The sequence below is a fragment of the Perognathus longimembris genome, chromosome 3, assembly GCF_023159225.1.
Source record: "Perognathus longimembris pacificus isolate PPM17 chromosome 3, ASM2315922v1, whole genome shotgun sequence".
NCBI lineage: Eukaryota > Metazoa > Chordata > Mammalia > Rodentia > Heteromyidae > Perognathus > Perognathus longimembris.
The window spans coordinates 87,947,341-87,973,404 of NC_063163.1; the positions used below are offsets into that span (position 1 = coordinate 87,947,341).

Here is a 26,064-nt window from a genome sequence, read left to right on the forward strand (position 1 = left end):
TCCCTCAGGCAGGAGGCTTGGGAGCCCCCTCTGCCGAACTGGCTGAATTGCCCCCATTTCAGGAGAGTCCAGCACTGGCATCAGCCGCGATGACTACATTGGCCAGGTGGCCAAAGACATAGAGAACAAGATGCCCAAGGTGTTTGACCTGGACCAGGTCCGGAAGCACCTGGGCCTGAGCATCTCGCCCACCTCGGTGGTGCTCCTGCAGGAGCTGGGGCGCTTCAACAAGCTGGTGGTGCGCATGAGCAAGTCCTTGGCTGAGCTCCAGAGGGTAAGCGCCAGTCCCGCGTGCCTGTGCTGCTGTCCCAGTGCAGCCCCTGATGACAATCTCTCTGTCCACAGGCCCTGGCCGGAGAGGTGGGAATGAGCAGCGAGTTAGACGACGTGGCCAGGGCTCTCTTCCTGGGGAGCATCCCCAATATCTGGAGAAAGCTTGCCCCTGACACCCTGAAAACCCTGGGCAACTGGATTGTCTACTTCCTCAGGCGCTTCCACCAGTACACTGTGTGGGTAAGTGCTGCAGTCCTCCGTCAGCAGGTTCGAGGCCTGACCCATGCCCCAGCCTTGCACCCCACTCCCTAGTAGGAGCCTTTTGTGGAAGTTTCTTGGGTGTCCTAGAAATGTCTTTGGGTTCCCTTTTCGTTTTTTACTTTGAAGCATGCATGTTCCACCTTAAAAACACCCCTTGTCCCTCCTCTTACTGGCAGATGGTTTCTCTCTGTATGTTTGGTTAACAGCGTTTGGGTGCTGTCTTCGGTGAGTATATTTCATGGGTAAATTCTGTGGAAGAGTTGGATCAAAGAGCGAGTCCACTTAAGATTTCAAGGGTCTCCTCCTAGGGCTTCTAGAAAAGCCGGACCCAAAGTATTTGTATGGGCCATTTGCTCTGCTCTCTGATGGGTGAAGAAAACTTTGTTTTCTTGGGCATTTCTTTATGTAATTCTGAATGTATTTTTAGATGCTTGTGTGGTTTTTTTTTTTTTTGTCTTTTCTTTTTTGGTACTGGGGATTGAACTCAGGACGTTGGACTTGCTAGACAAGCGCTTTGCCACTGAGCTACATCCCGGCCCTATGCTTGTGTTTTCTGTAAAGTGTCTTTTTGTGTCTTGCTTCATTTTGATAGAGGCTTCCATCTTCTTCATTGATAGTGGGGAGCTGTTTACATAAGAGGATGAACCTTTCATTTATCTGCTAGGGTGGTGCACCCGGCTCCCGGGGACCCTGGGCCTTTCGACTTTGCATATAGTGTCTTTTCCATAGAAAAATTATTTAAATTTTAGGCAGTCACATGAATCTTGTTTATGGGGCCTGGGCTTTGTATTCTCTGAGGATTTTGGAAGCTGCCCCTGGAGTTTGGGGTCTGATTCTTCTGGGCATTTCCTTCTATATTGAAATCTTTGATCTACCTGGAACTTGACAGTGCGCTTATTCCCCCCATGGCTGCCCATTGTGCCAACTCCAGCGTTTGCTACAAGACAGGATGTTTTGTGTTTTTATTAATTTTCAAATTATTATTCTAAAGGTGATTTATAAGCCAGGGTGGCTCACACCTGTAATCCTAGCTACTCAGGAGGCTGAGATCTGATTATTACAGTTTGAAGCCAACTTGGGCAGGAAAATCCATGAGACTCTTATCTCTAATTTACTACCAGAAAAAGCTCAGGGACAGCACCCAGTCCCTGAGTTCAAGCTTGACAAACAAGTATGATATACAGAGGGATTACTATTTCATAAGCCAGGTAAAGAGTACATTTCTTTTTGGACAATGCCACCCCTTCCCTCGCTTGCTCCCAGTTTTTCCCTCCCATCCCACCCACAAATGATGTAGCTCATTTTCAACATGGTGTCCAGTGGGTACCACCGCTGCATTACTCACCGTTTGCCCCTCACACTCCTGGAGTGTGTCTTTTGTTGTGAGCTGTCCTCCCAGGGCCTGCGGTGGCCCTGGCGTGGCTCTCTCCACACTCTGCCTTCCCTCCAGGTCACCGAGAGTGAGCCAAGTGTCATGTGGCTCTCTGGCCTGCACATCCCGGAGTCCTACCTCACAGCCCTGGTGCAGGCCACCTGCCGGAAGAATGGCTGGCCACTGGACCGGTCCACCCTGTTCACGCAGGTGACCAAGTTCCAAGATGCGGATGAAGTCAATGAGCGGGCAGGACAAGGTACAGTGGTCTCACTGCAGTCCTCCTGCGGCGCAGGGACAAGCATGGTGGCCCTGCATCTGTGCACTGCCATCCTGAGCTTGGAGGGTCGGCAGAATTTTCTCTAGAGTGGACTGGCTGGCGTCTGGGGAGAGCCTGCCTGTCTGTGGAAAGTGAGGACTCCAGCAAGCCTGACCAGAGCTAGCTCACTGTCCACTTGAACAGCCAGACCACGTGTGGACAGGCTTGGTGGAGCCACTGGAAGATGCAGAGGTGTCGGGTCCCCTGAATGTGAGTTACTATGTGCAAGCTAATTCAGAGCTGGACCTGCGGCCATCCTGCCCAGGTCCAGTGCCATCTAAGTGACTCTTGCGCTAGTTTAAGGAGAGAGGATTGATGGGCTCAGCTCACAGTCAACTGCAGACCAGGTTGCACCAGCAAGTACCTGCGTGCCATTCCCCGTGGGGTCAATCCCTGTCTCCCCACCCCCGTCTCTCCACCCACCTGCAGAAGCCTTGTCCTCCATGGGCTTCTGTCTCCTGTCAGCCACTGGGCACCAGCTCTGGCCACCTTTGATTCCACCAGATTCTTGGAGTCAGATGCCCACTGCACCTGCGCCCAGGGTGGCGGCAGCACATCCTGTCTGGCTGGGGAGCCGGGTAGGGCAGAAACGAAGCCTGATGTGTCCTACAGGGGCCCCATCAATGGACTTGATGTGGTTCTGGGTATGCACCCCCTGGAGTGGCCAGTGGCAGGACAGCTGTGGCCCTGGTGTATGTGGCCCCTTTCTGCTCTCCCCAGGGTGCTTTGTCTCAGGACTGTACCTAGAAGGCGCTGACTGGGACTTAGAGAAAGGCTGTCTTATCAAGAGCAAGCCTAAGGTGCTAGTGGTGGACCTGCCCATTCTGAAGATCATCCCCATCGAGGCCCATCGCCTGAAGCTACAGGTGAAGGCCACCCCCGCCTCTGAGGGCACAGGTGGCACTTTCCCGTAGTCATGCCCTTTTAAATGAGTGCTTAGCTCCCATGGGCGGGGAAAAGCTTGGAGAGTGCTTTCTGGGTAAAGGCCTGGAGACACTGGTGTGTGGATACCCATGAGATCAGGTTCAAGTTCAGATCCTGTGCTCTAGACTTGTAGGAGCCTATAGACATTACTTGAATTACCAAGGGCACCTGGGGGGCAGTGGTCGCCCTGTACTCAGTCCCCGCCGCCTTTGCAGAGTGCATCTCTGCAGAGCCTAGTCATCAGGTTAGCAGAAGGGGGCCCGGCCCTACCCATGCATGGTGCCCAGATGCACGCTGGGCACCTCACCCGCCTCTCCCTTGCAGAACACCTTCCGGACACCTGTCTACACCACCTCCATGAGGAGGAACGCCATGGGCGTTGGCTTGGTTTTTGAAGCCGATCTCTTTACCAGAAGGCACATTTCTCACTGGGTGCTGCAGGGTGTGTGCCTCACCCTGAATTCTGACTAACCCAGGGCGGAGAGTGCTCAGGACTCTGCGCTCCTTGAAGAAGTCTCTCTAGAGGCTAGGGGCTGGAGGACTGGGGGGTGGGAGGGGGGCTGGCCCATCTTTTGAAATTAGTCACTTAAATCTCTATTAAACTAACCCATGTGGTTTTGCTGTTTCAAGGCTTATGTGTTCATAAATTAGAGGGGAATTTTAAGATTTCTTTAACCTCAGAGGGTTGCCCAGTGTGCCCGACACCAGGAAGACATCCTGGGTGCCTCAGGCCCGCTGGGTCTGTGCAGCTGCTGGTGCTTGTTGGCCAGAGCTGACAGCTCTAAAAGCCAAGGCTGCTGGTGGGGAGGGGGTGGGGCGAAGCCTCCATCCTGGCCAGCTGCCTGGCTAATGCCCGGCAGGAAAGTGGGGCCTGGGGCGGGGAAGGGGGGGAATCAGCACCTGGGGGCCGGTCTGGGGCTCTGGCCTGGCTGGCGGGGTGGAGGTCTCGTGTACCCCAGAGGAGGGCAGGGCTGGCACCAGCAGGGACTCCTGCCAGGGCTTCAGGTTTGTAGATCATTCTAGAGAACAGCCTGGGCAGCAAGTGCATTAAATGCCAGGGCCCGGGTTTCTCTCCCTCCCTCCACTTCCCAGTTACCATTGGCTGATTTAATAAAACACACGAAACAGAAAGAAGGCAGGTTTAGAAAATAAAGTTTGTTGGGATCTTGAACATTTTGGGTAAAACTAACAAAGAAAATATGAACACACGTTTGGGTTGTGCGACGTGAGGAGAAACATCATCTTATTTAGCTCCTGGGACATACATGGGGGCTTCTCTGCGCGGCTCGGCGCTGGCGCCACCTGGGCGTGGGGTGGGGTCTCCAGGAGGGAGCGCCGCTCTGCACAGGCTGCCCTGGAATCGGGGTGGGTGGGGGACACATTGCTCTGCCCGTGTACATCGGTGGCGGGTGAGGCTGGAAGCCAGTAGTGGCGCGGCAATGGAGCGAGGGCAGCTCTGCAGCGGCAGCGGCGCGGTCCTGTCGGGCGGTGTGAAGCGGTTTGGCATGCATGGGGAGGGGAGGTGGCGCGGTCCCCCTGGCGCTCACAGTGCATGGACGGCGCGGCTGGCGGCGGCTTCACACAGTTCTGTCCGTCCCTGAGTGCTTCCGTACCACCTTCCCTGCGTTCACCTGGTCCACCGCCAGCGTCTCCACCTCGGGCTGCGCCTGTGGCGGGCTGGCGTGGTGGATGCGGTGTGCAACCCCGACATGGGCCTTGTGTGGCTTCTCCCGGGCCGGGCTCTGCTGCCCACCGGCCCCGCGCTCTGAGGCGATGGGCGGGATGACCAGAGGCCTCTCCCTGAGCTGGACCTCGGCCGACTCCCGCGCCAGCAGAAACGGGGTGGGGTCAGGCATGGCGTCCACCGGCTCTCGCAGGTGCAGTCTGCGGCTCTCCGCCCCAAACCTGTAGACCTCCTCAAACTCGGGGTGCAGGGGGGCCGAGAGGCTCTTCTTCATGCGGCGGCGAGGCGTCTCGGGAAGCTTGTCTTTGGGGGGCACTGGCTTGTAGCTGGCCAGTGGGCTGCCGGCCGGGCTGGTGTCCGAGGTGCCACTGGAGCTCAGCAGCTTCCTCTTGGCGGCGTGCAGCTGCGCAGTGAGGTAGGCCACCGTGTCGGCCCGCTGCTCCAGCTCTGCAGACAGCAGGCCCAGCTTGTGGCTCTTCACCTTGAGCTCCTCCAGGTACTTCTTCTCCCGCTCCCGGATCGTGTTCTCAAGCACAGCCATCATGGCGCTCTTCTGCTCCAGCTCCTTCAGCAGCTCCTCGTTCTCCTCCTCCTTAGCCTGCAGCTGGGCTTGCAGCTCGGCACAACGCCTCTTCAGCTCGCTGCTCCTGGAGGAGCCGTCGCCTGCCACGGGAGAAAAGCCAACAAGCCCAGGGCACGATTAGAGCCCCATCCTCACTACACATGGGCTGGGGCTCTCTGAGGCCCCTTCGGGCTCCTGGATCCCTGGATCATGGCAGAATAGAAGGTCTCCAAGTTTTTAAAAGGCTGAGGGCAACACAGGCAAGCTGGGAGCATTGGATCTCCAGACTAAGATACCACCACTAACAGGGCATCTGTCTGTCTGTCCCAAAGCTCTGCTCTGGAACTTCAGTCTCAAAAATTCCTGCTTGGCACCAGTGGCTCACATCTGCAATCCTAGCTACTCAGGAAGCCGAGTTCTGAGGATCCTGGCTCAAAGCCAGCCCTGGTAGGAAAGTTCATAAGACTCTTATCTCCAATTAACCACCAGAAAACCAGAAGTGGCGCTATGGCTTAAAGTGGTAGAGGGCTAGAATTGAGCTGAAGAGTGCAGGGTCAGTGTCCAGGCCCAGAGTTCAAGCCCCACAACAGACAAAAAAAAAAATTCCCTGTGTCTGCCCAGTGCCAGTGGCTCATGCCTGTACAGCTCCTCGGGGGGCTGAGATATGAGGATCAGGTTCAAAGCCAGACTAAAAACAAGAAAAGTTGTTGAGACTCCTATCTCCGATTAGCCAGCAAAAAGTTGGGAGTGGAGTTGTGACTCAAGTTGTAGAGTGCCAGACTTCAGTGAAAAAGCTGAGGGACAGCACCTAGGCCCCATTACATGCACGCACATACACACACACACGCAGACATATCCTATTGTCCATAGTGTGCCATGGAGAAGGGATGCTGGACTGGTCTATACCTCGCCTGGCCCCAGCAATGCCGCATGTGTGTTGGAGGGTCCAGCGTCTCTGGAGCAACAGACCACCGGACATGACCCTCAAGTTCATGCTGCTTCTCCTCCACCCATGACTACTTTCTAACCTTGCCACAGCCTCCTTGGCCTTCCTCCCATGTTCAGCTGCAGCCTCTGCCAGCCAACATGGCCACCTCCCCTCTGACCTCTCCCACTGCCCTGGCCTCTGCCCTGCGCAGGGGAAGCCTGCTCCTCTATCTCCCAGTGGCCTAACATCCACTTTCCAGGCTTCCTGCTAGCTCCTCCTGTCTGTGTCCTTTGCTCCCACAGGAGCCCTAAGTCAGTCCTGCCCTCCCACCTCTTCCCTGGAGGTTAGGACCGCTGTGGTGGTCCTAACTCCAAGCGGATGCATCTGTCTGTCTTGCACACTCTGCATGGCCTGCGTCCCTCCCCCCCCCCCCCCCCCCCGGCCACAGTGTCCCGAGCTTAGTCTGTCCATCCTGGCACTCCCGTCTGCCTGAGTGGCCGACTCAGCCACAGGAGGCCCTGCGACAACCGTGCACGTCAAGTTTACTACAGGCGTGAGTATGGCAGGTGGCCTCCCTCAGGGTGAGTACAATTCTACCCCATGCTGAAATGCACTGAGAGGTAAACACCAGACACCAGGCTACCTGGCTGAAGGCTTCATCTGGATGGCAGTCAGATTGGCACCCACTTTCCTCCCCGCCAACCACGTGTATCATCCAGGACTCACTCTCTCGGCCTTCTCAGGAAGGCCTTTGACCTTTCCTGGGCTGTGCTGCGAGGGCTGAGAAATGTTAGAACATTCCACAACAGACTCTCTGTGCTGTGTCCTGCCAAGGACAGCTGCTGGGGCCACTCATGAGGGCTCTGGGCTCTGGGGCCGCGTGGGAATTGCCCTGGGTGAAGACAGCCTCAGACATCATGGAGCCACCAAAGGCCCCTGTGAGCCCAGGGCTTTGTGGCCATGAGCCAGACACCTATTGGGCAGAGCTTCCCTGCCCTCCAAGGGGGCAGCCTGGGCTCTAGTGATGTTTACCGGGCCCAACTTGGTGCTACTTGGGAGGAATTGGTATCATAGACCTCAACATAAATCTCTCTCTCTCTCTCTCTCTCTCTCTGAAAGCAGATATAGGCTCAGGGACAGAGCCCAGGCCCTGAGTTTAAGCCCCAGGAATGCACAGAAAAAAAAATAAAAAAACAGATGTCCTGGGGCTAGGGATATGGCCTAGTGGCAAGAGTGCTTGCCTTGTATACATGAGGCCCTGGGTTCAATTCCCCAGCGCCACATATACAGAAAATGGCCAGAAGTGGCGCTATGGCTCAAGTGGCAGAGTGCTAGCCTTGAGCAAAAAGAAGCCAGGGACAGTGCTCAGGCCCTGAGTCCAAGCCCCAGGACTGGCAAAAAAAAACCAACAGATGTCCCAGGCCCCTCCAGACCCTGGGTATTCAGTCTGCCAGGAAAGAAACGCAGAAGTCTCTTGAGCCTGTGTCCAGTGCTTCTCTGTGTGGGGCACATTTGGGATGCACTAAAGGGAACCGTGATTTCCCCCAGAGGCTCTTCAAACCACTCAGCTCCTCTAGGTAGCACTTGCACAACACTGCCAGGACCCAAGAATATGTCCTGGGGTGGGAGCTTAGAGCTGAGACCCGACACCTGAAGGGGCCACTGGGCATGTGCTGTATTGCTACAGATGAGCCTGGCCAAGAGGTACCAGGGCAGGGACACCCTGGTGTCACCTCATGACGTTCCTCCACCACGTCTGCTATAGCAGCACTGGAATCCTGCCCCCAGTTCCGGGAGGTGTTGGGGAGTGCCGGTGGCCTCAGCCTCGCTGTGTGGGGAGAGTCCTAAAGGCAGGCTCCTGTCCCAAAACTTGAGGGCCTAATGATGCCTTCACACACTCAGAAAAGAAGATGAAGAGAGAGAGGTGGGCAGCCGATGGTGACATGGGGACCAGGGCAGTCTGCAGGTCCACCAGGGCTGGAGCACGGCACTAACTGCCACACAGGGCACTTTAGGGCAGGGCAACCAACTGCCTGAAACAGATTCTGAGTCTGCCCTGTGCATGAGCCCACCGCTTGTGCCAGTACCCCGAGCTCCTGCTCTGTGCCAGGTTCTGGGAACATGGGGGAGGGAGAGGCCAAGCCCCCAAGGGGACCGCGTCTGCAGATGGGATTCATATTCTTGGTGGGAAAGTCAGCAAATCCAGAGAAGCATGTCACAGGCGTTCTAAACGTGTGTCATTATAAGGCATTCAAGTTGCTTCTCCCCCAGCTCCTGGTAGCCCATGAGTAACCAAGGGCCTGCTTCCTTTTCATCCCGCCTCAGCGAGCCCGGGCCGCGTGGCCCTTTCTTCCCAGCCCAGGTGCTCTGTGCATGCAGCCCATGGAAAGGAATGACCTGGGCACAAACCATGACCCATTCCTTGGCTCCCCATGCTTACCTGTCTGTTCGGAACTTTTGATGGTCAGCTCATATGTTAAATCTGAAAAGAAAATCGTACACATGAGTTTGGTTATGGAAAATTTTGTAACCAACAGCTTTGAAAACCGCATGTTTCTGAGATGGGCAATGTCCACAGCACATGAGGCTGGCAGCTTCTGATGCCAGTGTGAGAACCACACAGCATGGGCAGCTACTGTTCTCACTAGGGCTACGAGGGGGTACCCCTTCCTCTGAGACTCCCTTCTTCATGCCCACATCCCCACACAGCACATGGATGGTCTGGTTACTGGCTCCAAAATGCAGGACAAGTTCTGGACATGAGTCTATAACATCTGAGAAATGGCTTCCCAGCTCGGGCAGGAAGGATGGGCTGAAAGTGTTGAGGGGGGATTCCTGTGGGCCTGGGGAGTGGGTCTGGCTCAGCCCTGCCCCAACAGTGGCTCTGGCGTCACCCCACTTGCCACCCTTGCCAGCAGGCAGCCGGGCCAGGCACACCTGTGCAGTGCTGCTGCAGCCGGCGGATCTCGGCGTGCAGCCCCTTGAGTGTGCTGGCGTGCTCCCGCTGCAGGAAGAGCAGGTTCTTCTGCGCACTGTGCAGCTGGTTCTCCAGGTTCATGGCAGCCATGCTGACATCCAGGGACCTGCAGGAGACCCGGATCCTGGTCAGCACTACCCCAACAATGAGGTTTGGGAGGACAAGCAGGATTTCAAGCCCAAGGCCTCCTGATCTCAGCAGGCAGGGCTGGCCCAAATCTCTTGACTCAACAAGGAGGTGCCCACTAATCCCTCAAGCTGCATGGGGTCCCAACTGGCACCTGGGTAGCTGAGGGGGGGGCGCCTCATACAGGTCCCACAGTCTGCCTACAGTACCACGAGGGTGCACCTCGCAGAAGTGGTGGCTACAGGCGCCCAACACCCAGGCTTCGGTCCTTTCCCACCCACGCACCCAAGGCCCCCAATGAAATTTGGGAAACAAGAAGGCAATCTGGCTTCCTGGAAAAACCACTGGAGTACTTCTAGGCCTAGCACATCACTGGAAAATGCCATGGACAAATGTGGGCTACAGGCTCATAAATTACCCTTGCAAACAGCGCCTGCGCTCCTTCCTGAAACACCCCATGGGGCATGCAGCTGGGGTGGCATGGATGTGGCTTTGGAGAGGATGGCATAGCCAGGCGCCCAGCCAATGGCTCAGCATGTGGGAGAGCCGTGGCATCTTGGATGTAGGATGTAGGATGCCTGTTCTATCCCCCCCACCCCACCCCATGCACAGGCCTGCGGAAAACCCAAGGACACCCTACTAGGTTAACCAAACAAGGCTCATGAGACTAGCAGGAAACACAGTGGGGGTTCTGCAGGGGGTATTAACCAGTGTACTTCATTCCTCAGAAGCAATAGGCAAGCCCCATCAGCAGCTTTGGGACACATCAGCCCTCCTTTGCAATCAGTTTACTTCTAGAATCTTCCAAAGGGAAAGCATTGCCTCTGAGTGAAAAGAGGTAGCAGTGTGAGGGCCATCACAGCAGTGTCCAATAGCAGGGGCTGGTTAGCATGGGTGGTCCCTGGTTTCCTCGCCCAGCTCTGCACTGGAGTGTCCTGGTGGTGAAGGTGGTGAGCTCTCCAGCGGCGGTTGGTGGGCAAGCAGCCTCCCACCAGGAACAGGAGCGGGAAGAGCTGCCTGCCTGCTACCTGCAGGGCCACCACGACTCTCCCCACAGAGCCATAGGGCCAGGAGCTGGTGTCTAAATGGTCCTCACAGTTTCCGAGACCCTAAAATGGCAGAGTATGTGGTCTGGGATGCCAGAAAGAGGTGGGCAAGGGGCCAGGGATGGAGCACCCATGTGCCCTGCAGCCTTGGTACCAGAGGAGGAAGCCAGCGAGTGCCTGCACCTCCCAGCAGTGCCCAGACTCAGGGTTCGCCCGGCATCCCACCCGGTGCCCCCCTAAGAAGTGTAATGGCAGGATCTGAAGTGCTCCTCAGTGGGGGCTCCAGGGTGCCCTTACTTAAAAACAACCAACAAAGATGGGCTTCCCTGGGCTGAGAACAGCTGAGCCCAATTTCAAGACTTGCTGATGAGAAGGAATAGTCTGGAGGGTGACAGAGCTGCCAGTGGGGCCTAAAGTCCAAGCCCCACACAAGACCTCCAACCCAGCACCATCTGCCAGTCGCCCGGGTCCTCCCGTCCACCACTGGTACAGCAAGTGGTGTGGCACTGGTGTGTCTGGGGCTCCAGTTCTTGAATTGGTGCTCATGTCTGCTCCCCACCAGAGGGGTGGGGAGCACCTCCACAGGAAAATCGGCCCATGTCCTCCTCCTTTCTCCTCTGTTCTCCACATGGTGGTGGGGGGATTTTTGGAAGACGGCATTGCTTTGGCAAGCCTTCAGAGTTCATCTACACAGCAGTGGGGGGATTTCTGGAACATGACATGGCTTCAGCAAACCTTCAGAACTGACCTGTGGTCTGGGAACTGCACAGCTTGCCCAGTGCTGAGCCTGTCAGTTGCTGTCCTGCCTTCTCTGGCCCCGGGCAATGCAATGCAGCTGCTCTCAGGTTCCCTCAGATGGCTCCTCTTCTGCCCTGTGCACTCTCCCTGGCCTCACCTGCCTTTCCCGGAACCCATCAGTCTTCAGCCTAAGCAAACTTCACTTCAGGCCCAACTAGACCAAGCTCTGTGGCCTACTGAGTCCTAGTGGACTGGTAGTGCGGGGCCGCCCTGCTGGCATGTCCCACACTGCCCAGACTATCTCTTGTGCCTGCTGTACCCACCTGTGCCCAGAACCCACGAGGGCACAGTGGCAGCAATGGGGAACCTTAGGGTTACACAGCCTGTGTCCATGTTTCCTATTTAGACTGTAACTCTCAGACAGACCTTGCTCAAAGAAAATGAGATCCACAGAAGTATCCTAGGATTCCAGCACCATCTCACCCAGCTGATGCAGTACATGTGTGCACACAGGCCCCTCAGTGCCCCCACATCCCAATCACAGGGTGACATTAAATTTGTAAGTAGTTTTATATATGGCTTAAATAACCAGTCATACTCTGCCTTGACAGCCACTCTCGCTCTGTAGTCATTAATGCATGCGAGTCACTAGATGTGTCCACAAAACCTCCATCTGCGGGCAGATGTCTCCCTAAAACAGCCCAGGGTGTGCAGCAAGAGCACAATCCTGCAACAGACGAGGAGACTGGCAGGGAGCTGAGCGCACAACCCCCTGCAACAGACCAGGAGCTGGGTGCACAACCCTGCAACAGACAAGCTCCACTCGCACTGACAGCGTTCTGGTATTGGCAGACAGACTTTCAGCCCTGCAACCGTCCTTGAGCGTCAGCCTCCCCATCGTCTCCACGCCGCTCTCAGAGGCTCCCACAGGAAATCTTCATGTTCAGAGCTTTCTATGGCCACCAGGACCAGCCCATTTGGGCCTGAAGAACATCTTCTGTGGTATCTGAAATTATTTTCTCACCAGCAACAGGATAAAGACACTGCTGACTTCCCTGTGGATGAGAATTCCACAGCTCAAAAGGCCATGACAGGGGCTGAGAATATGGCCTAGTGGTAAAGTGCTTGCCTCACATACATGAAGCCCTGAGTTCGATTCCCCAGCACCATATATGTAGAAAAGGCCAGAAGTGGCGCTGTGGCTCAAGTGGCAGAGTGTTAGCCTTGAGCAAAAGGAAGCCAGGGACAGTGCTCAGGCCCTGAGTCCAAGCCCCAGGACTGGCAAAAAAAAAAAGGCAGTGATGACTGCTGCTCCTATACTGACTACAGATGCCCTGTCATCGCTGTAATGTTGTCACCAAAGCAGGTGAACAGGGACCATGCTGGGAAGCTTCCTATTTGTGGCTGAGAGGTGCTGGCCATCCAGAGGGAGAAAGGAATCATCATCTTGAGACACTTAATGCAGCCTCTAGGCCACTTAGGGAGTCCTGACTGGGATATGTGATGGATGGAGGCAGATGTGGGAGTCTACACAGATGAATACTGTTATCTGAACATGGTCAGACCTCAATGCAGAGAAGCCGATGCTGAGCATGGCTGGAAGACAGCCCTTTGTGTGTTGAAAGGCTAAACTCTACACACTGGGCTTTGTAGATTGCTCCCTTCACTCAAGCCAACCCAGTACTGTCTGAGCCTTGCTGAGAGCCCTTAGCAACTCTGGTCATTGCTCAGCCAGAGGTAGCAGGGCCTGGACACTGCTCCCTTTCCTCTCAGAGGCCCTGCCTGGAGTCTGAAGTCTACCCTCACTTGTCTGACCCTGCAGACCATGGGTTCCAAGTAACTATCATTTTCTGGACCCACCCCACCCTGGAGAAGAGACACAGCTCTGTAGTCTGTCATCAGACAATTCTAACAGAAGCAGGGGGGCTGGCCCTTGGTGACAAGGTCACCTTGACCCTAACCAGAAGGGTAAGCCATATGGGCACTGGTTCCTGAGGTTGGCTGAGTCGGCATTACATTTCTGTTCATTCCAGAAACTAAGATCCTAAAAGGCTTTCTGTTCGACTTTTATAGAGATGGCCCGGCAGACTAGCCCAGACAGCCCCGAGGGAGGAGGGAGCCATCCTTCCCGGCGATCACAGGACTCTAATGGAGGCCCCTCCCAGCCAGGACAAATGGCCTGTCAGCAACCAGGGCCCATTCCTGCCCTCACTCACAAGGCTCTTGTGAGCCCTCACTCCTGCTTTCAGGGTATTAATGCATAAATGATGACCTAATAATTTCATTTATGGTCTATTTCTCCACATCCCAGCACAAAGCCACTTCCCATCCCTTGGCATTTGTCCCCATGACCCTGCTGGGAAGAGAGAAGGCTCCACTGGGACAGAAAGTGCCCTTCATAAAGTGGACCCCCAGATCTGTAGGTCCCTCTGGGCCTCAGGATCTGTGCGCAGGACTCCTGAGGGTGGATTTCACTCAACAAAGAAACTCAGATCCTGTCCAGCTGTACACATGAAACCAGGACACGCTGACACTGCTTGCACCATGCGGGGGAAAGGAAGGCAGGGCTCCCAAGAAAAGCGGGGCCATTCAGTGTCGATGGCTCACTCTCATGGAGGCAGGGCCTCAGCTCCTGCACTCCAGGTCAGGAAATGGCCCCACTGAGTGGACTGTGGATCATCCACCCTCAAAGACTGGCCAACCAGACCAGTGAAGTTCCCAGCAGGTGAGTGGAGGCAGGGTGTGGCCAGCCTCTGGGCACCTTTTCAAAGCAGCAAGGTTCACTTGGGAAGAAAGAGGATCCAACCCCATAGATCCTGGAGGTGCTGGTCCAAGGGCCTGGGACCGTGCACAGTCTTGCTTGTCATGGCCAGGTGGCAAAGGTTGCTGGGGGCAGCCATAAGGATATCTGAGCAAAAGCAGCCCAGACTCCTCTTTCCCCATCGCCTTTTGTTTTGCAGTACTGAGGTTTGAACTCAAGGTCTCACACTTGCTAGGCAAGTCATCTGCCACTTGAACCCTTTTTGCTCCCAACCCTTTTACCTTTTCAAGTCACGCCCTTCTTCCTTTAGCACCTCCCCTATGTGTCCCTTCCCTGCACCCACCCTGGTGACTCTGGACATATGGCATCCCTCCAGGGCCCTGCTCAGCCCCACCCCACCCAGCATGGCTAGGCTGTCACCTTGGCTCCTGGGCATCTGCCACACCCTTCCAACACAGGGCCTTTGCACATCTGGTGCCCTCTGCCTGGACTACTCTTGGCAATTCCCACCTTTGCTAATTAACTTCCAATCTTCCCTCCTGTCTGAGTTCATGCATTACGTATTACTTCAGATAATTTTATCCTGCCCCATAATGGTGCTGAGTGCAGATATGAACCCAAATTACATTGCATTAATCAAGAAGCGCTGCGGCAGCATCGATTGGAACATGACCTCATCCCGTAACGGCTCCACAAGCCAGAGCGATGTTTTAAAGCCTCCAGGTCCTGAAGACCACAAGGAACATACTATCTTTGGTAAGAAAGGGTCTCGTCAGTGAAAAATGGAATGTCTGCTCCTGTGCTATGAAAGGCAGACCTAGCTTTTAGATAAGCATATAGCCTACAGAAAGAAGGTAATAAAACAGTACACCACAACTTGGGTGGTAGCTGTGAATTAGTTAGGGCAAGCTATTTTAGATTCTAGTCATGAATAAGTTATAACCCATTCACATTGGATTCTCCCCTGTGAAGGATGGAGTGTTCCTGCCCCTGCTCTCTGAAAGACCGTCCTACCGCATGGTCCTCACCAGACAGCAGCATCAGTGATGGTTCTGGAGGACCCCACGGGCTTTGGGTGGGAACTTCCTGTACTGCACTGCAGTCCTCAGAAGGGAGGGCTGGGACAGGGGGCGGGCAGTGATAGGGAGAGCAGCTTCCAGTAGGGAGGGGGCTCTGAGTGGATACAGGGCTCAGAGCACTGGAGAAGGTGAGAGACACCTTCACATTGAAAAGCCAGAACAACTCCATCTTGTAGAAAATCAACCCTACCCCCACCCCTCGCTTTCCAGTAAAGGAACATGAAACACCCTGGGACAGAGTAACCAGATGGCTGAAATTAAGGGTTGATCAAAGGGTTGAAGAAAAACAAGTTCTGGAGTTTCTACAGAACTCCCCCCACCCAGGTGTGTTTTTGGAATGGTTTCTAGTATCTAATTAAAACCCTGCAGCTGTGCACGTATCCTCCTTGCTACACCCCTATGGCTTAATCCAATCAATTTTAAATGTGCTGGTCCTTTGATCTGACCAATGACCCTTTCCAGATTCCTTCCCGCCACCAAATACGCTTTAGAATTATTTTAAAATTTTCCCGTGGTGCGTGTTGATTTGTTAAAAGATGCTATGATGTATGCTAAGTTCCTGCCTTCCCCAAAGAATGTATAAAACAGATGGAAGCCCTAGGCTCAGGGCCTCTTAGCACCACCAGTGTGCTGAGTGCGTGGAGGACTGAGCTAGCTCGCAATTGGTCTTGGTCTCTGGTGGTCTCTCGGGGGTCCCGAACTCGAGAATTTCAACATCAGCTGGCCACCAACTGCTGTCCCCAAACCAAGAACTTGAGGCTCTGAAGATCTGGTAAGCATGATGGACAGAAGGCAAACTCACAAGGGGCTGGCTTGTGTTTGGGGTGGAAGCTGGGGCCATTTAGGTTGACCCTCAAGTCGTGGTCCCTAATCCACAGGGCTGCTGTAGGTGCTGGATGCAACCATGGAGTCCAGTGTATAGTAAGTACTCAAGAACTATAGAAGAACTGTCCACAGCTCTATAAATACCTCTTTCAAATTGTTTACTTGGCTCTGGAAGTATTTCCTGAATACCACGTGGGCATGGAAATGAACTAGCAAAGAAATCCCAGCTCCTTCCAGAGAGGACAACGTAAAAGCACAGCCTTTTCCAGAGCATTTTCTGGCAGCCTGTGGCCTCCCCTTTCACTGGAGAGGAGTTCAGGGAAGGAAGAGGGGGGTGTGCCCTGAGGGATTGGGGAATGGGAAGGCCTACCTCTCCCGGGTCCTGCCACAGAACAGGGCCTTACAAGGCTGAAAATGGCCCAAGCCTCAGTTCCCAACACAACCTGTTTTTTAAAAAAGTCCTCCAGCATCTCTGAAAATGAATTTTGCCATTGGGCTAGATTCACAGCAACCTTGAAAAATAAACTATGTTCTCTAAAGGCCCCCACAATTCCTACTTGTACATGTGCAGAAGAAATTCAACTAATGCGCAATCTGAAAAATATCAAAAAATTAGGGCAAGTTAAAGGACATCATTTCAAGGAAAGCCAAGCATTTGACAATGAGCCCAGAAACATTCTGGCAAAAAGACCAAACACCATTAAAGAATGCAAGCAAGCAACACTAAAAAAAAAATCTTGCTCACTCGTCATTCTTGATTAGGGTGCTTTTTTTCTTTCTTAACCTAATACAAACAAGAGTATAGCATGCACAGGTGTGAGGATCCTGCATTCTAGTTCTAGCAGGATGTGTTCAAGTTGCAGCCTCTCTAGGCCTCACCTTTCTCTACCTGTGAGTAATCCTAGTACCTGCATGCACAGTGACCAGGGGAATAAACTGGGATTTGTCTTTTTAGCACTATGACTGGGTGTGTGCAGTAAAGTGAACTGCCTTCAAATCCACATGAGAAAACCACCAGGAGGTGTCTTGTGGGATTGCCCATTCTCTGGGTAGGCAACAGACATCTTTTAATAGGTATGTGTCTAATAGCTAACAAAGAAAAATAGACCAAAAAAACCAGGTTTTGCAAAGTACCCTGAATGCCTGTCATATGCAATAATTAAATATGGTAGATTTGTATTTATTGACAATTAAACAAGTTGGTGGTGGACTAAGCATATTAAGTGTATGTATATGCCAGGCTTGGTGGCACACCTGTAATTAGAGCACTTTGGAGGCCACAGTGGGAGGATCTCAAGTTCCAGGCCAGCCTGGGCTAGAGAGACTGTCATAAAACAGAAAGTTGTATGCATAACACCATTACAGTTGTGTGTATATATATATAAGCCATGACAAATTCTAGGAAAACTGACAGCAACTTAATCCATCTCTTCACAGTGAATTATGGGGGATTTTTACTTAAAATTTCTATTTTGGTACTATACAATACTAGCTTACCTGTGAGTATGCACACACACTACTTCTTAGCCAGAAGTCACAAAGTGGTTTCTCTTCATGAAGATGATTGCTCAATGTCCTCTAAAAAATACTGTACTAGGATAATCTTGAACTTCAAGAATTGACAGGAGTTAAGGGGAAGGCATTTTTTACAAAAGCAATGGTTATGGGTCTCCAAGATGCAGAAACTGATGAAGGGGAGGCCTTGGGCGGCTCCACACCCCCTCCCTGCACACCCCTGCCATCCTAACTCTTGTAGACATGGACTGGCATTGCTGCCTGGAAGCCCACACAGTCTAACCTCAGGCTCGAAAGAGATGTGACTAGAGACTGCTGATTGCACAGGGCGGCCTGCACGGGCATTTGATAACCATGTTTCTCTACCATCTGATCATCTCATACTCTGCTTTTCTATATGGCTGTTTAAAAACCACATCCAGGGGGCTGGGAATATGGCCTAGTGGTAGAGTGCTTGCCTCATATACATGAAGCCCTGTGTTCAATTCCTCAGCACATATATAGAAAAAGCCAGAAGTGGCGCTGTGGCTCAAGTGGCAGAGTGCTAGCCTTGAGCAAAAAGAAGCCAAGGACAGTGCTCAGGCCCTGAGTCCAAGCTCCAGGACTGGCAAAAAAAAAAAAAAAAAAAAAAAAAAAAAAGTGTCCAGTTTCTGTACATTGGCAAAAGTGTGACTCCTTGGTGAAGAAACAGATCTGTGGTGCAGGTATTGGGGTATCTCTAGGTGGGCTGTGCAAGCCAAGGCATGAGTGCTCAGCTGCAGGCTAGGCCTTAGGGGAAAAGAGCCACCTACTGGCCCAGATGCCATCACCCTGTGGCAAAGCCCAGCACAGGAGGCAGTACAGTAGCACGCCATCTCCTGGGTGCTGTCCAGGGCTGAGTATGCTGCTTGGGATACCCTGGACTTCCAGATTCACCAAGAGTAGATCAGACAGAAGTGGCTGCATGGAGAAGAGGTGGTGAGGGCAGGCGGGGGGTGGGGGGGGGCTCTGCTAGGACTTCTTCCTTTCCTGAGCAGCACATAGGATGTATGTGCTTGGGGATCTCCCATACAGCCTGAACATAAGCTGGAGCAGAAAACACTCATAGCTTCATGCAAACTGTTTCTGGAACTTCTAACTTCTACCTGGATGACCCAAGCCAGCAATTTAAGGACATAAATCTCTCATTACCCCTCAAAAAATTTTTTTTCTTACCAGTCCCAAGGCTTGGACTCAGAGCCTGAGCACTGTTCCGGGCTTCTTTTTGCTCAAGGTTAGCACTCTACCACTTGAACCATGGCGGCACTTCTGGCTTTTTCTATATATATAGTGCTAAGGAATCAAACCCAGGGCTTCATGCATGCAAGGCAAGCACTCTACCACTAGGCCATGTTCCCAGCCCCTCAAAATTTTACATGTATTTCCCTTTAATGGATGGGCAAGTAAGCAGGTCGTATCTAGTGTTCCCATTTCCACATCTGGTGATGAGCTCTGCAGATTTTAACTGTCTCCTGGCTGAGAATTCAAAGGTACAGTGATCTGAATGTCAAACTGTCCTTTCTTACTGATGATCAAATCTCAGTGCTTACGACCACACTCAAAATGGCAATTCCTAGGCCGAGAAGGTAGAAGATAGGCCACTACTCTAAAAACCTCCTTCTCTCTCTCTGGTTTGCTGGATGAACCATTTCAAATGACTCAAATGGTGGGCATCCTTTGCTAGTGGGGGCCTGGCTAGCCATGGTGTTGGATGTGAGAGAAGGAAAGTGTTCATTAGCAGGAGCTCTGCACACACTGGCATGGCCCTGCTTCTTCTCTATTGCTATGGAAAGGGAAACAGTCCATGGTGTCATCAGCTCTAACAGAACATACCAGACAACGACTGCCCCTCACAGAAAGATGAGCCATGCCGTGTTGTTGTAGAGAGCCGTGCTGGGTCCCAGCTGCACCATCTCCCAGAGCCTTAGAACTTAGCCACACAGTTGGGGCAACACCAGCTCTCTTCCTCTGACCTCCCCATCTTCAAATGGGTCCACAGCGATCACCTCTGGACAGTTTCAATGCGGGAAGGGATAAGAGATCTTTGAGCTTGTCTCTAATCCATGCAGCAAGTCAAGACACCTTGGGCAGGCATCTCATCCATCTCATTGCAGTGATTACTCACCTCCCTGGGCCACCAGGAGGGTCACTGCTGTCTCTGGGGAATACCATAGCTTGAGTAAATACTAGTATCATTACAGAAGACTTACTCCTTTAGAAGGCATTTGCCATTTCCCTAGATATCCACTTCTCAGGATGTTTTTCCGATGGCTTCAGCATGTCCCCTTCCAGCTGTCTGACCCTTGACCTGTCATCCAGTGCTTGGAGCAGCCCTGTTTGGATGTTGAGTTCTTTCAAGGTTTCCCATCCGCGAGCTTCCTGCACCAGAGGTCCATTTGCTGGTGTCACGGCACTCACAATGACTCTTGTGTTATGTCAGGAGCAAGAGAATCCCCAGACTCACGTGTTCTAGTTCTTTAGTAAATCTCGGGTTCATTCCCCAGAGGAGGCAAGCACCCTACCAAGCACCTGTCCATCACCAACATCTGCCATGAGTCAGGCATGGTGGCACAGACTGGCCATCTCAGCTACTTACTAGATGGGAGATAAGAGGATCACAGTTTGAGGCTGGCTGGGGGAGAGGTACCTTGAAGTCCTAACTGAGAAACAAGCAAAGGCAAAAAGGTCTAGTATAGGTGGATGAAGTTCTTTCCTAGCAAGCACAAGGCCCCAAGTTCAATCCCCAGTACCAAGGGTCCTGTCATATAAAATCCACAAACAATGCTAAGACCCAGACAAAGGATGGTGAGGCGGACATGAGGGAAGCAGGTGCTGCATACTATTTTAGGGCTTGTCTTTACCACCAAACAGGGGCCATCTTAGAGAAACGAGGCACCAGTACACTGACCCAGCAGAAAGAACTGAAAACCTGTGCAGGAGGAAAAGCACTGGTAGAGAATGGAAGACACGAGAGAAAGGAAACAGCACTTCGTGTTCACCGGGAGTTTGCAGAGAATGGGACTACCCAATGTCTTCCACCTGCAGTTACAGGTGAGCTTTTCGCTTATGCTTGCTACATTTTCCAGGCTGTCTTGGTCTAGATCCCTTCCCATGTGGCCTCATTCTCCCACAGTGGGATGCAGTGGCCCGCAGCTGCACACGCTCTCCTCAGATCCTTTACTAGTAAGCACTCCAGGGAGCTGCATTTTTGGAATGGAATGGTTTGGGTTCAGAGTGTCCTGACTGTCCACATGGCATTGGAAATGCTATGGCCTCTGTTCGAGGCACTTCTGGGCAAACCTAGTGGTCAGCTGGGGTTCAGTGCTCAGAATGTGCAGGCAGGGTGGTCAGCTCAGGTCACACACAGAGCTACGTTCCTGGCAGGTGGAAGAAGCCTGTGAAGCAGTGGCCATCTGGGGCAGCCACCACCTCATGTGGATGCTATGATGTCTTACTCTGCTCTTAGGGTGCATCAGCAGGTGAGTGAAGTGGCACACATCTGTCAAGGAAGGAGGGTGTCAAGGTCCAGGCCAGCCTGGGCTACAGCACCAAACCCTGTCCCCCCAAACAGTGCTAAACAACAAAAAATAATAAATTACAACACAAGGATGTCCAATAACCGATTCAGTCCTACCACAGCCTCTAGGTCTAGGGCATGTAGGAAAAAGGACATTTTTTTAAACCAGGAAAAGCAGAAAATCATTAATAAATATAGGAATGACAGCTAGTATTTGCAAGCATGTGTCAGGCCTCAGTCACCTACTTCCTGGAACAGGCACACAAGGGTCATCCCTGATCCTTCCCCTTTAAGGAACGTGCTCAGAGGGGTGAAGACCTTGGCAGCATTTATAAACAGCCAGTGCAGGCACTAAATGTAAGTCTTCTACCCAAAGCTGGCACCTTCTGTGCCCCAGGCCCTCCTAGAGTATGCCTTTCCAATGCCCAACCTTTGCCAGTCTGGAGCTTGTTCTCAGGGCAGCTCTGGGAGATAAGGCCTCACTGACAGAAACTGCTAGTTCTTTCCAGTACATTCTGAAATGCTTGGCCTAAGCATGGCCAAACAGCAGTGGGGCTATGTTGGTGTCGCCAGTCGGCCAGTCAGCTAGAACTTGGTGGGCTGGCGCCATACCAAGAGCTTCCACATCTATCTCCCAATGGTGGGTGGTAGGAGACAGGTGCCTTTTTACCTCCCCACCTCTCATGGGGAAAGATGAGGCACAGAGAACCTAGGTATTGGCAGTCCCCTCTCTCCAGGGGCAGACACCGGGCCAGCATGGGCCCCACTTCTGAAGGAACAGTTCTTATCCTTTGCTTGGTATTTCTTGCTGCTGAATCATCTGGCAATGATAGCATTTTAGGGGGGAATCACATTTCCGCATGATCACATGATCACAGGCGTCATCAGTGAGCTATGCTGACATAACAGGACAGGGGAGGGAAGGAGTCACCCTGGGTGCCACATAGGACTTCCAGTTTGAGTCCGGCTCTGTCATTTGCTAAGTTCACAACCTAGCAGTACTTAGAACCTCCTTGCCTCAGTGTCCTAATGTGCAGAACAGGAAGGGGCACCTCCCTCAGCTGGGAGCATGTCTGACAGAAATGTCCACCTGAGTAGCCACTAGAGAAAACCAGCTCATGTCTTATTAGAAACTGGGCTTTCCATTTCACTGTGTTGGATTAGCTCAAGTGTAGACAGGCCTTGAACAGTAGCCACGTAGACGGCAGATGGCTAGCAGTGGCCACAACAGGCCGCACTTAGAACTAGGCCTAGAATCAGGTGCTGCTGCAGCAAGGCACCATGGCTGGCCACCATGGAATCCACTGTCCTCTCGGTGCACTGCAGGACCCATCCATTTTATCCCAAGCACCCTATCACCAGTCTAGGCACTGATCTTCACAGCACTTGTGACTGTGTGACATCCCAACCCATTTGTTAAGTCATCGTAAGCCAAACGTGCCCTAGGCCCACTCTTGCTGGCTGCCCAGCTGGCCAAAGGAGGGTGTATACTCCCTCCTCATAGGGCTGCAAGTAAGGGGTGCTGGCTCACTCTGAAGTGGTAAAACAGCAACCATCCTGACCTGTCACTCCATCTACTCACCAGTGTAGGCATGTGCCTAAAAATACCAGCAATATTCTGATTAACAGATCTTTCTAGCTAGTGTGTTCTACCAAGCATACCACTAACTTCTAAAAAGGCTGCATTCTAACTGCTGTTGCTTCAGTATTAATATTTCAAGTCGCTTTTATGATTTTTCTTGAAGAAATAAAAATTTCCAAGATTTTCTCCATTTTTGGTTGGCCAGAGCCCCTGACAGTAGCCTCCTATCCCTGGTGCATAGGGAATAAATAATTGATGCACATCTTGCCCAAGCCAACCTGCAGAGTCCAGGCCAGTTACCACACCCAAGTTCAGTTGGTGGTAACAGGCACAAATTTATCTGCCCAAGAATAAAAGAGAGGGACTATTTTGAAGACTATTTTTTTTAAATGAAGAACATGCAGATATGAATTCAGAATTTGTTCTTTTCTCTAACTTCCTAAACTAAAGCAGCCTATCAAGGTTGAACTCCACTGGCCTGGTTTCTGTCCTGGGTGCTTTGGTCCTGGCAGCTGGTCTAAGCACTCGGCTCTCTGGTGAGCACAAGTAGCCGCCCTGCTCCTTGGCCACAGCCCAGAGTCCTAACCCTGCAGGCCCATTTAGTGCAGGCATGGAACTAGACAATGGCTAGGTCATCACTCCTATTGATCAATCCATCATGCCAAGGATGGCTTAGCAGGAGTACAACATGTTTTCTTCTTCAAATATACAGCTCTCCTTCGTCCAATCTTTTCAGCTCTCTGCCATTCTAGTCTCGGCTTTGTTTTCCCTTCAGCTGCCAGCAAATACTTTAAACCATGCAGACACACTGGAAAATATTCAACACAACTACTGTAGGTGGATGCGACTGGACTTTTTTTATATTGTAAAACTCAAGTCATATTTGAGTAATGAAATAAGCAGAAACTAAAATGCAGAGCAAGCACAAGAATGATCTCTTAATCAGTGTCTTCTAAAAATCTCAGCTAAGGGGAAAAAAAAACCTATTTACCTTCATAACTTGCTGACTCTTGAACAATGGCTGACGACATTCTAGTTTTAAAAGCATAAAACAAAACCACCCAACCACTTTGCTTGCCTCCTGAAAAAGGTAAATGTTTACTGTAGAAAGTAAAAACCAAAGGAAGAAATACAAAATACTTTTAAAATAACATCGAGTGTGAGAGTGCTTTATTACAGGTAAGACCCAGATTGGCACAGAGTAGTTGTCACCTCTGACACCAGGCAGAAACCTTCCCAGTATTCCATGTCTGTCTGGGGATGCCACTGTGCCTATAATTGTAGAAGCCAGAAGCACTGGAAACAAAAAAACAAAAGCAAAAAACCAGAGAGCCAGGAGGGAAATCCAGTTGCCGTGGAAACCCCTCCCAGAGCCCCTCTCTCCCAGCTCTATGATATCCAGAGTAGCCAATGTGCAAAAGAGGAACCAAGCAGCCCCCTGGGACTCCCCAGGGGAGGGACAGCCCCATCTCTCCAGTGCTTCAAGTTCTAATGGCACATTTTCTGCTTTCAGTGAGAATCTGCTTCCTGTTCCTGCTCTGTAGTCAGGAATGACTCTAAGCACATGCAATCCTTCTGTTCATGACAGACCTGGGAATATCTGAAGATGATTTGGACACATTCCTGTCCTGCCCAAACTTGGTGCAGGCTGAAACAGCAGAGCTGCAGAGATGAGAAAGAACTAAGCCAGCTACCACATCAGGAGCTCCGTCTCCAACAATGACTACAGCTTCCGAGTATGAAGCATATAAAGGCACCTGTCACTTGTCCTTGAGTGATACACAACCTGGAAGGCAGAATTCATTCCTAGCAAATAAATGTGTGTGTCTACTATGTACGATGACCTTTCTATGGCTGATCTTGTTCTAGACAGAAGGAAAAAGATCTGTCTCTTCTCTTGCCAAAAGTAGAGAAAATGCTTTGTATTTCTTAACAACATCGGTGGTGGGCTGAATATCACTATTTCAAGCTCATGCAGATAGCCAGGTAATGATGTGAAAATCAACTTCCCAACTATGACAGACCAAAGACTTAAGAACCCCAAACGAATGATCTGTTGTGAGTAAAAAGATTAATTTACTTATCTTAAAAGACTCAACAAAATAGCTTTAAAAAAACCCCAAACAACCCATAACCCCTATTTGTTACATGACTACACTTAAATGTGTTACAGTAAAATACCTGGCACAAGTAACTAGTTGTCCTCTACTTCAAATTTTAAAATTTCCTGTGTGCCGAGTAGTTAAAGGAGCGATTAAAAACGTAAAGTTACGGTCTTAGAAGGTAGTCACTTTAAATGTCAGCATCGACTGCGAGAAAATAGAATTCTACACTTTCAAAAAAGGATTACGGCATAATCATGTTCTTTAAATAAATTTCTAAGTTGTTAAATGGTGGTTCTAACCTAACAACTCTTTAACAGGTTTCTGGAAATGCACAATGTGTTAAAAAGTATTGCAGCCTAAAGTAGTTTGTATTACAAAACCGCCCGGTTAGTGCGGCTATTACTACAAAGCCCGCTTATATTTCCCTGCGATCTCCCCGTCTTCTTTGGTGGACTGGACTCTACAGCCAAACAGCGGAGCTGGAGATGAAGCGATACAAGGCGGCACGGAAAGGTGTGTTGGGGAAACTGGGAGTAACTCACAGTGGCGGGTGGCGGCGGCCGCGGCAGCCGAGCCCGCGGGCTCACTGCCTCAGAGCTTCGGGCTGTGCTGCAGGAATCGCAGGCAAAATCCGAAATCCTGGAGCCACCCTTTTTTGTTTTTAAGTCCGGGGGCTAAGGGGGCTCCGGGGCGCCACACCCCGCAATTTACGGGGGAGGGTCTCCAGCCTCCCGGGGAGCTCAAGCCTGCGGGACGGGACGGCCTCCGCCCACCGCGTCTCGGGCTCGGCCCCAGGGCGCTCCCGGTACACCTGCAATGCGGATCGCTCCCCGCCCCGTGGTTCCCCCCGGGGCTGGCGGGCGGCCCGTCCGTCCTCCCTCGCCGTGCCGGCGACAGGGCGCGCCCCGGCCCGAGTCCCGTAGGGGTCGGCGCCCCACTTGGTCTCCCCGAGGCGTCTCCGAGGGGGAGCCCCGCTGCGCACCCACACAGCCAGCGCTTCTCCCCACCCCGGGGGCCGCCCCAGCCCCTGCGGGGTGGACCTGCTTTAGGATCAACTCCGGGCCCCGCGGGCGGCCAGGTAAGCTGGGCTGGACCCGGCGCGCCTTGGGCACCGCCTCACCTGCGGCGCGGACGGTGCGGTCCTTCAGGCGGCTGCCCCGCTTGGCGCGGTCCTCCGGGCGGGCGGCGGCCCGGACCCGCGGCCCATGGGCGGGGCGTGCGGGGCAGGCGGGCTGCGGCCCTGCCGCGGGGCGCCGACGGGGTCAGTGGGCGCCGCCCGCCCAGCGCATCTCGCCGGCTCCCTCGGAGCGCTCGCCGCGGTGCACGCTGGGAGCCGGCGGCGGCGAGGCCCGGCCGCACTGACCCAGGGGGCGGGGACGAGGCGCCGGCGCGGCTGCGGGTCTGTGACTGTCGCGAGGGGCGGGAAGCCGGTCGATACTCACTCGGCAGGGA

The 26,064-nt window shown here is 52.6% G+C and overlaps 2 protein-coding genes across 3 annotated transcripts in view; one reads left to right on the forward strand and one right to left on the reverse strand.

The window, feature by feature from the left end:
* Positions 1-3,620, forward strand: part of Dnah10 (dynein axonemal heavy chain 10) — an 84,537-nt gene extending 80,917 nt beyond the window's left edge. The window contains exons 74-78 of the mRNA XM_048340715.1: positions 63-274; positions 346-513; positions 1,985-2,165; positions 2,946-3,091; positions 3,474-3,620. Coding sequence (XP_048196672.1) covers positions 63-274; positions 346-513; positions 1,985-2,165; positions 2,946-3,091; positions 3,474-3,620 — 854 coding nt within the window. The remainder of the gene's footprint in view (positions 1-62; positions 275-345; positions 514-1,984; positions 2,166-2,945; positions 3,092-3,473) is intronic.
* Positions 3,621-4,290: 670 nt separating this feature from the next.
* On the reverse strand, positions 4,291-25,872 carry Ccdc92 (coiled-coil domain containing 92). 2 transcript variants are annotated; one of them, XM_048343123.1, is made up of 4 exons: positions 25,733-25,872; positions 9,261-9,406; positions 8,764-8,805; positions 4,291-5,496 (listed from the first exon to the last, which is right to left on the reverse strand). In XM_048343123.1, the coding sequence occupies exons 2-4, from the start codon at positions 9,388-9,390 to the stop codon at positions 4,727-4,729; spliced, it is 942 nt and encodes a 313-aa protein (XP_048199080.1). In that variant the 5' UTR covers positions 9,391-9,406; positions 25,733-25,872; the 3' UTR covers positions 4,291-4,726. The 2 variants fall into 2 exon arrangements, with proteins under 2 accessions (XP_048199080.1, XP_048199079.1); XM_048343122.1 differs by lacking the exon at positions 25,733-25,872 and adding an exon at positions 25,324-25,709.
* Between the last annotated feature and the right edge of the window lie 192 nt (positions 25,873-26,064).

Excerpts from the sequence above, each read along its gene's own strand:
- Ccdc92 (XM_048343123.1), bottom strand. The coding sequence starts at position 9,390 with ATGGCTGCCATGAACCTGGAGAACCAGCTGCACAGTGCGCAGAAGAAC. Across the intron at positions 8,806-9,260 it reads GCTGCAGCAGCACTGCACAG|ATTTAACATATGAGCTGACC; the intron begins GTGTGCCTGGCC and ends TTTTCTTTTCAG. Across the intron at positions 5,497-8,763 it reads CAAAAGTTCCGAACAGACAG|GCGACGGCTCCTCCAGGAGC; the intron begins GTAAGCATGGGG and ends CTCCCGTGGCAG.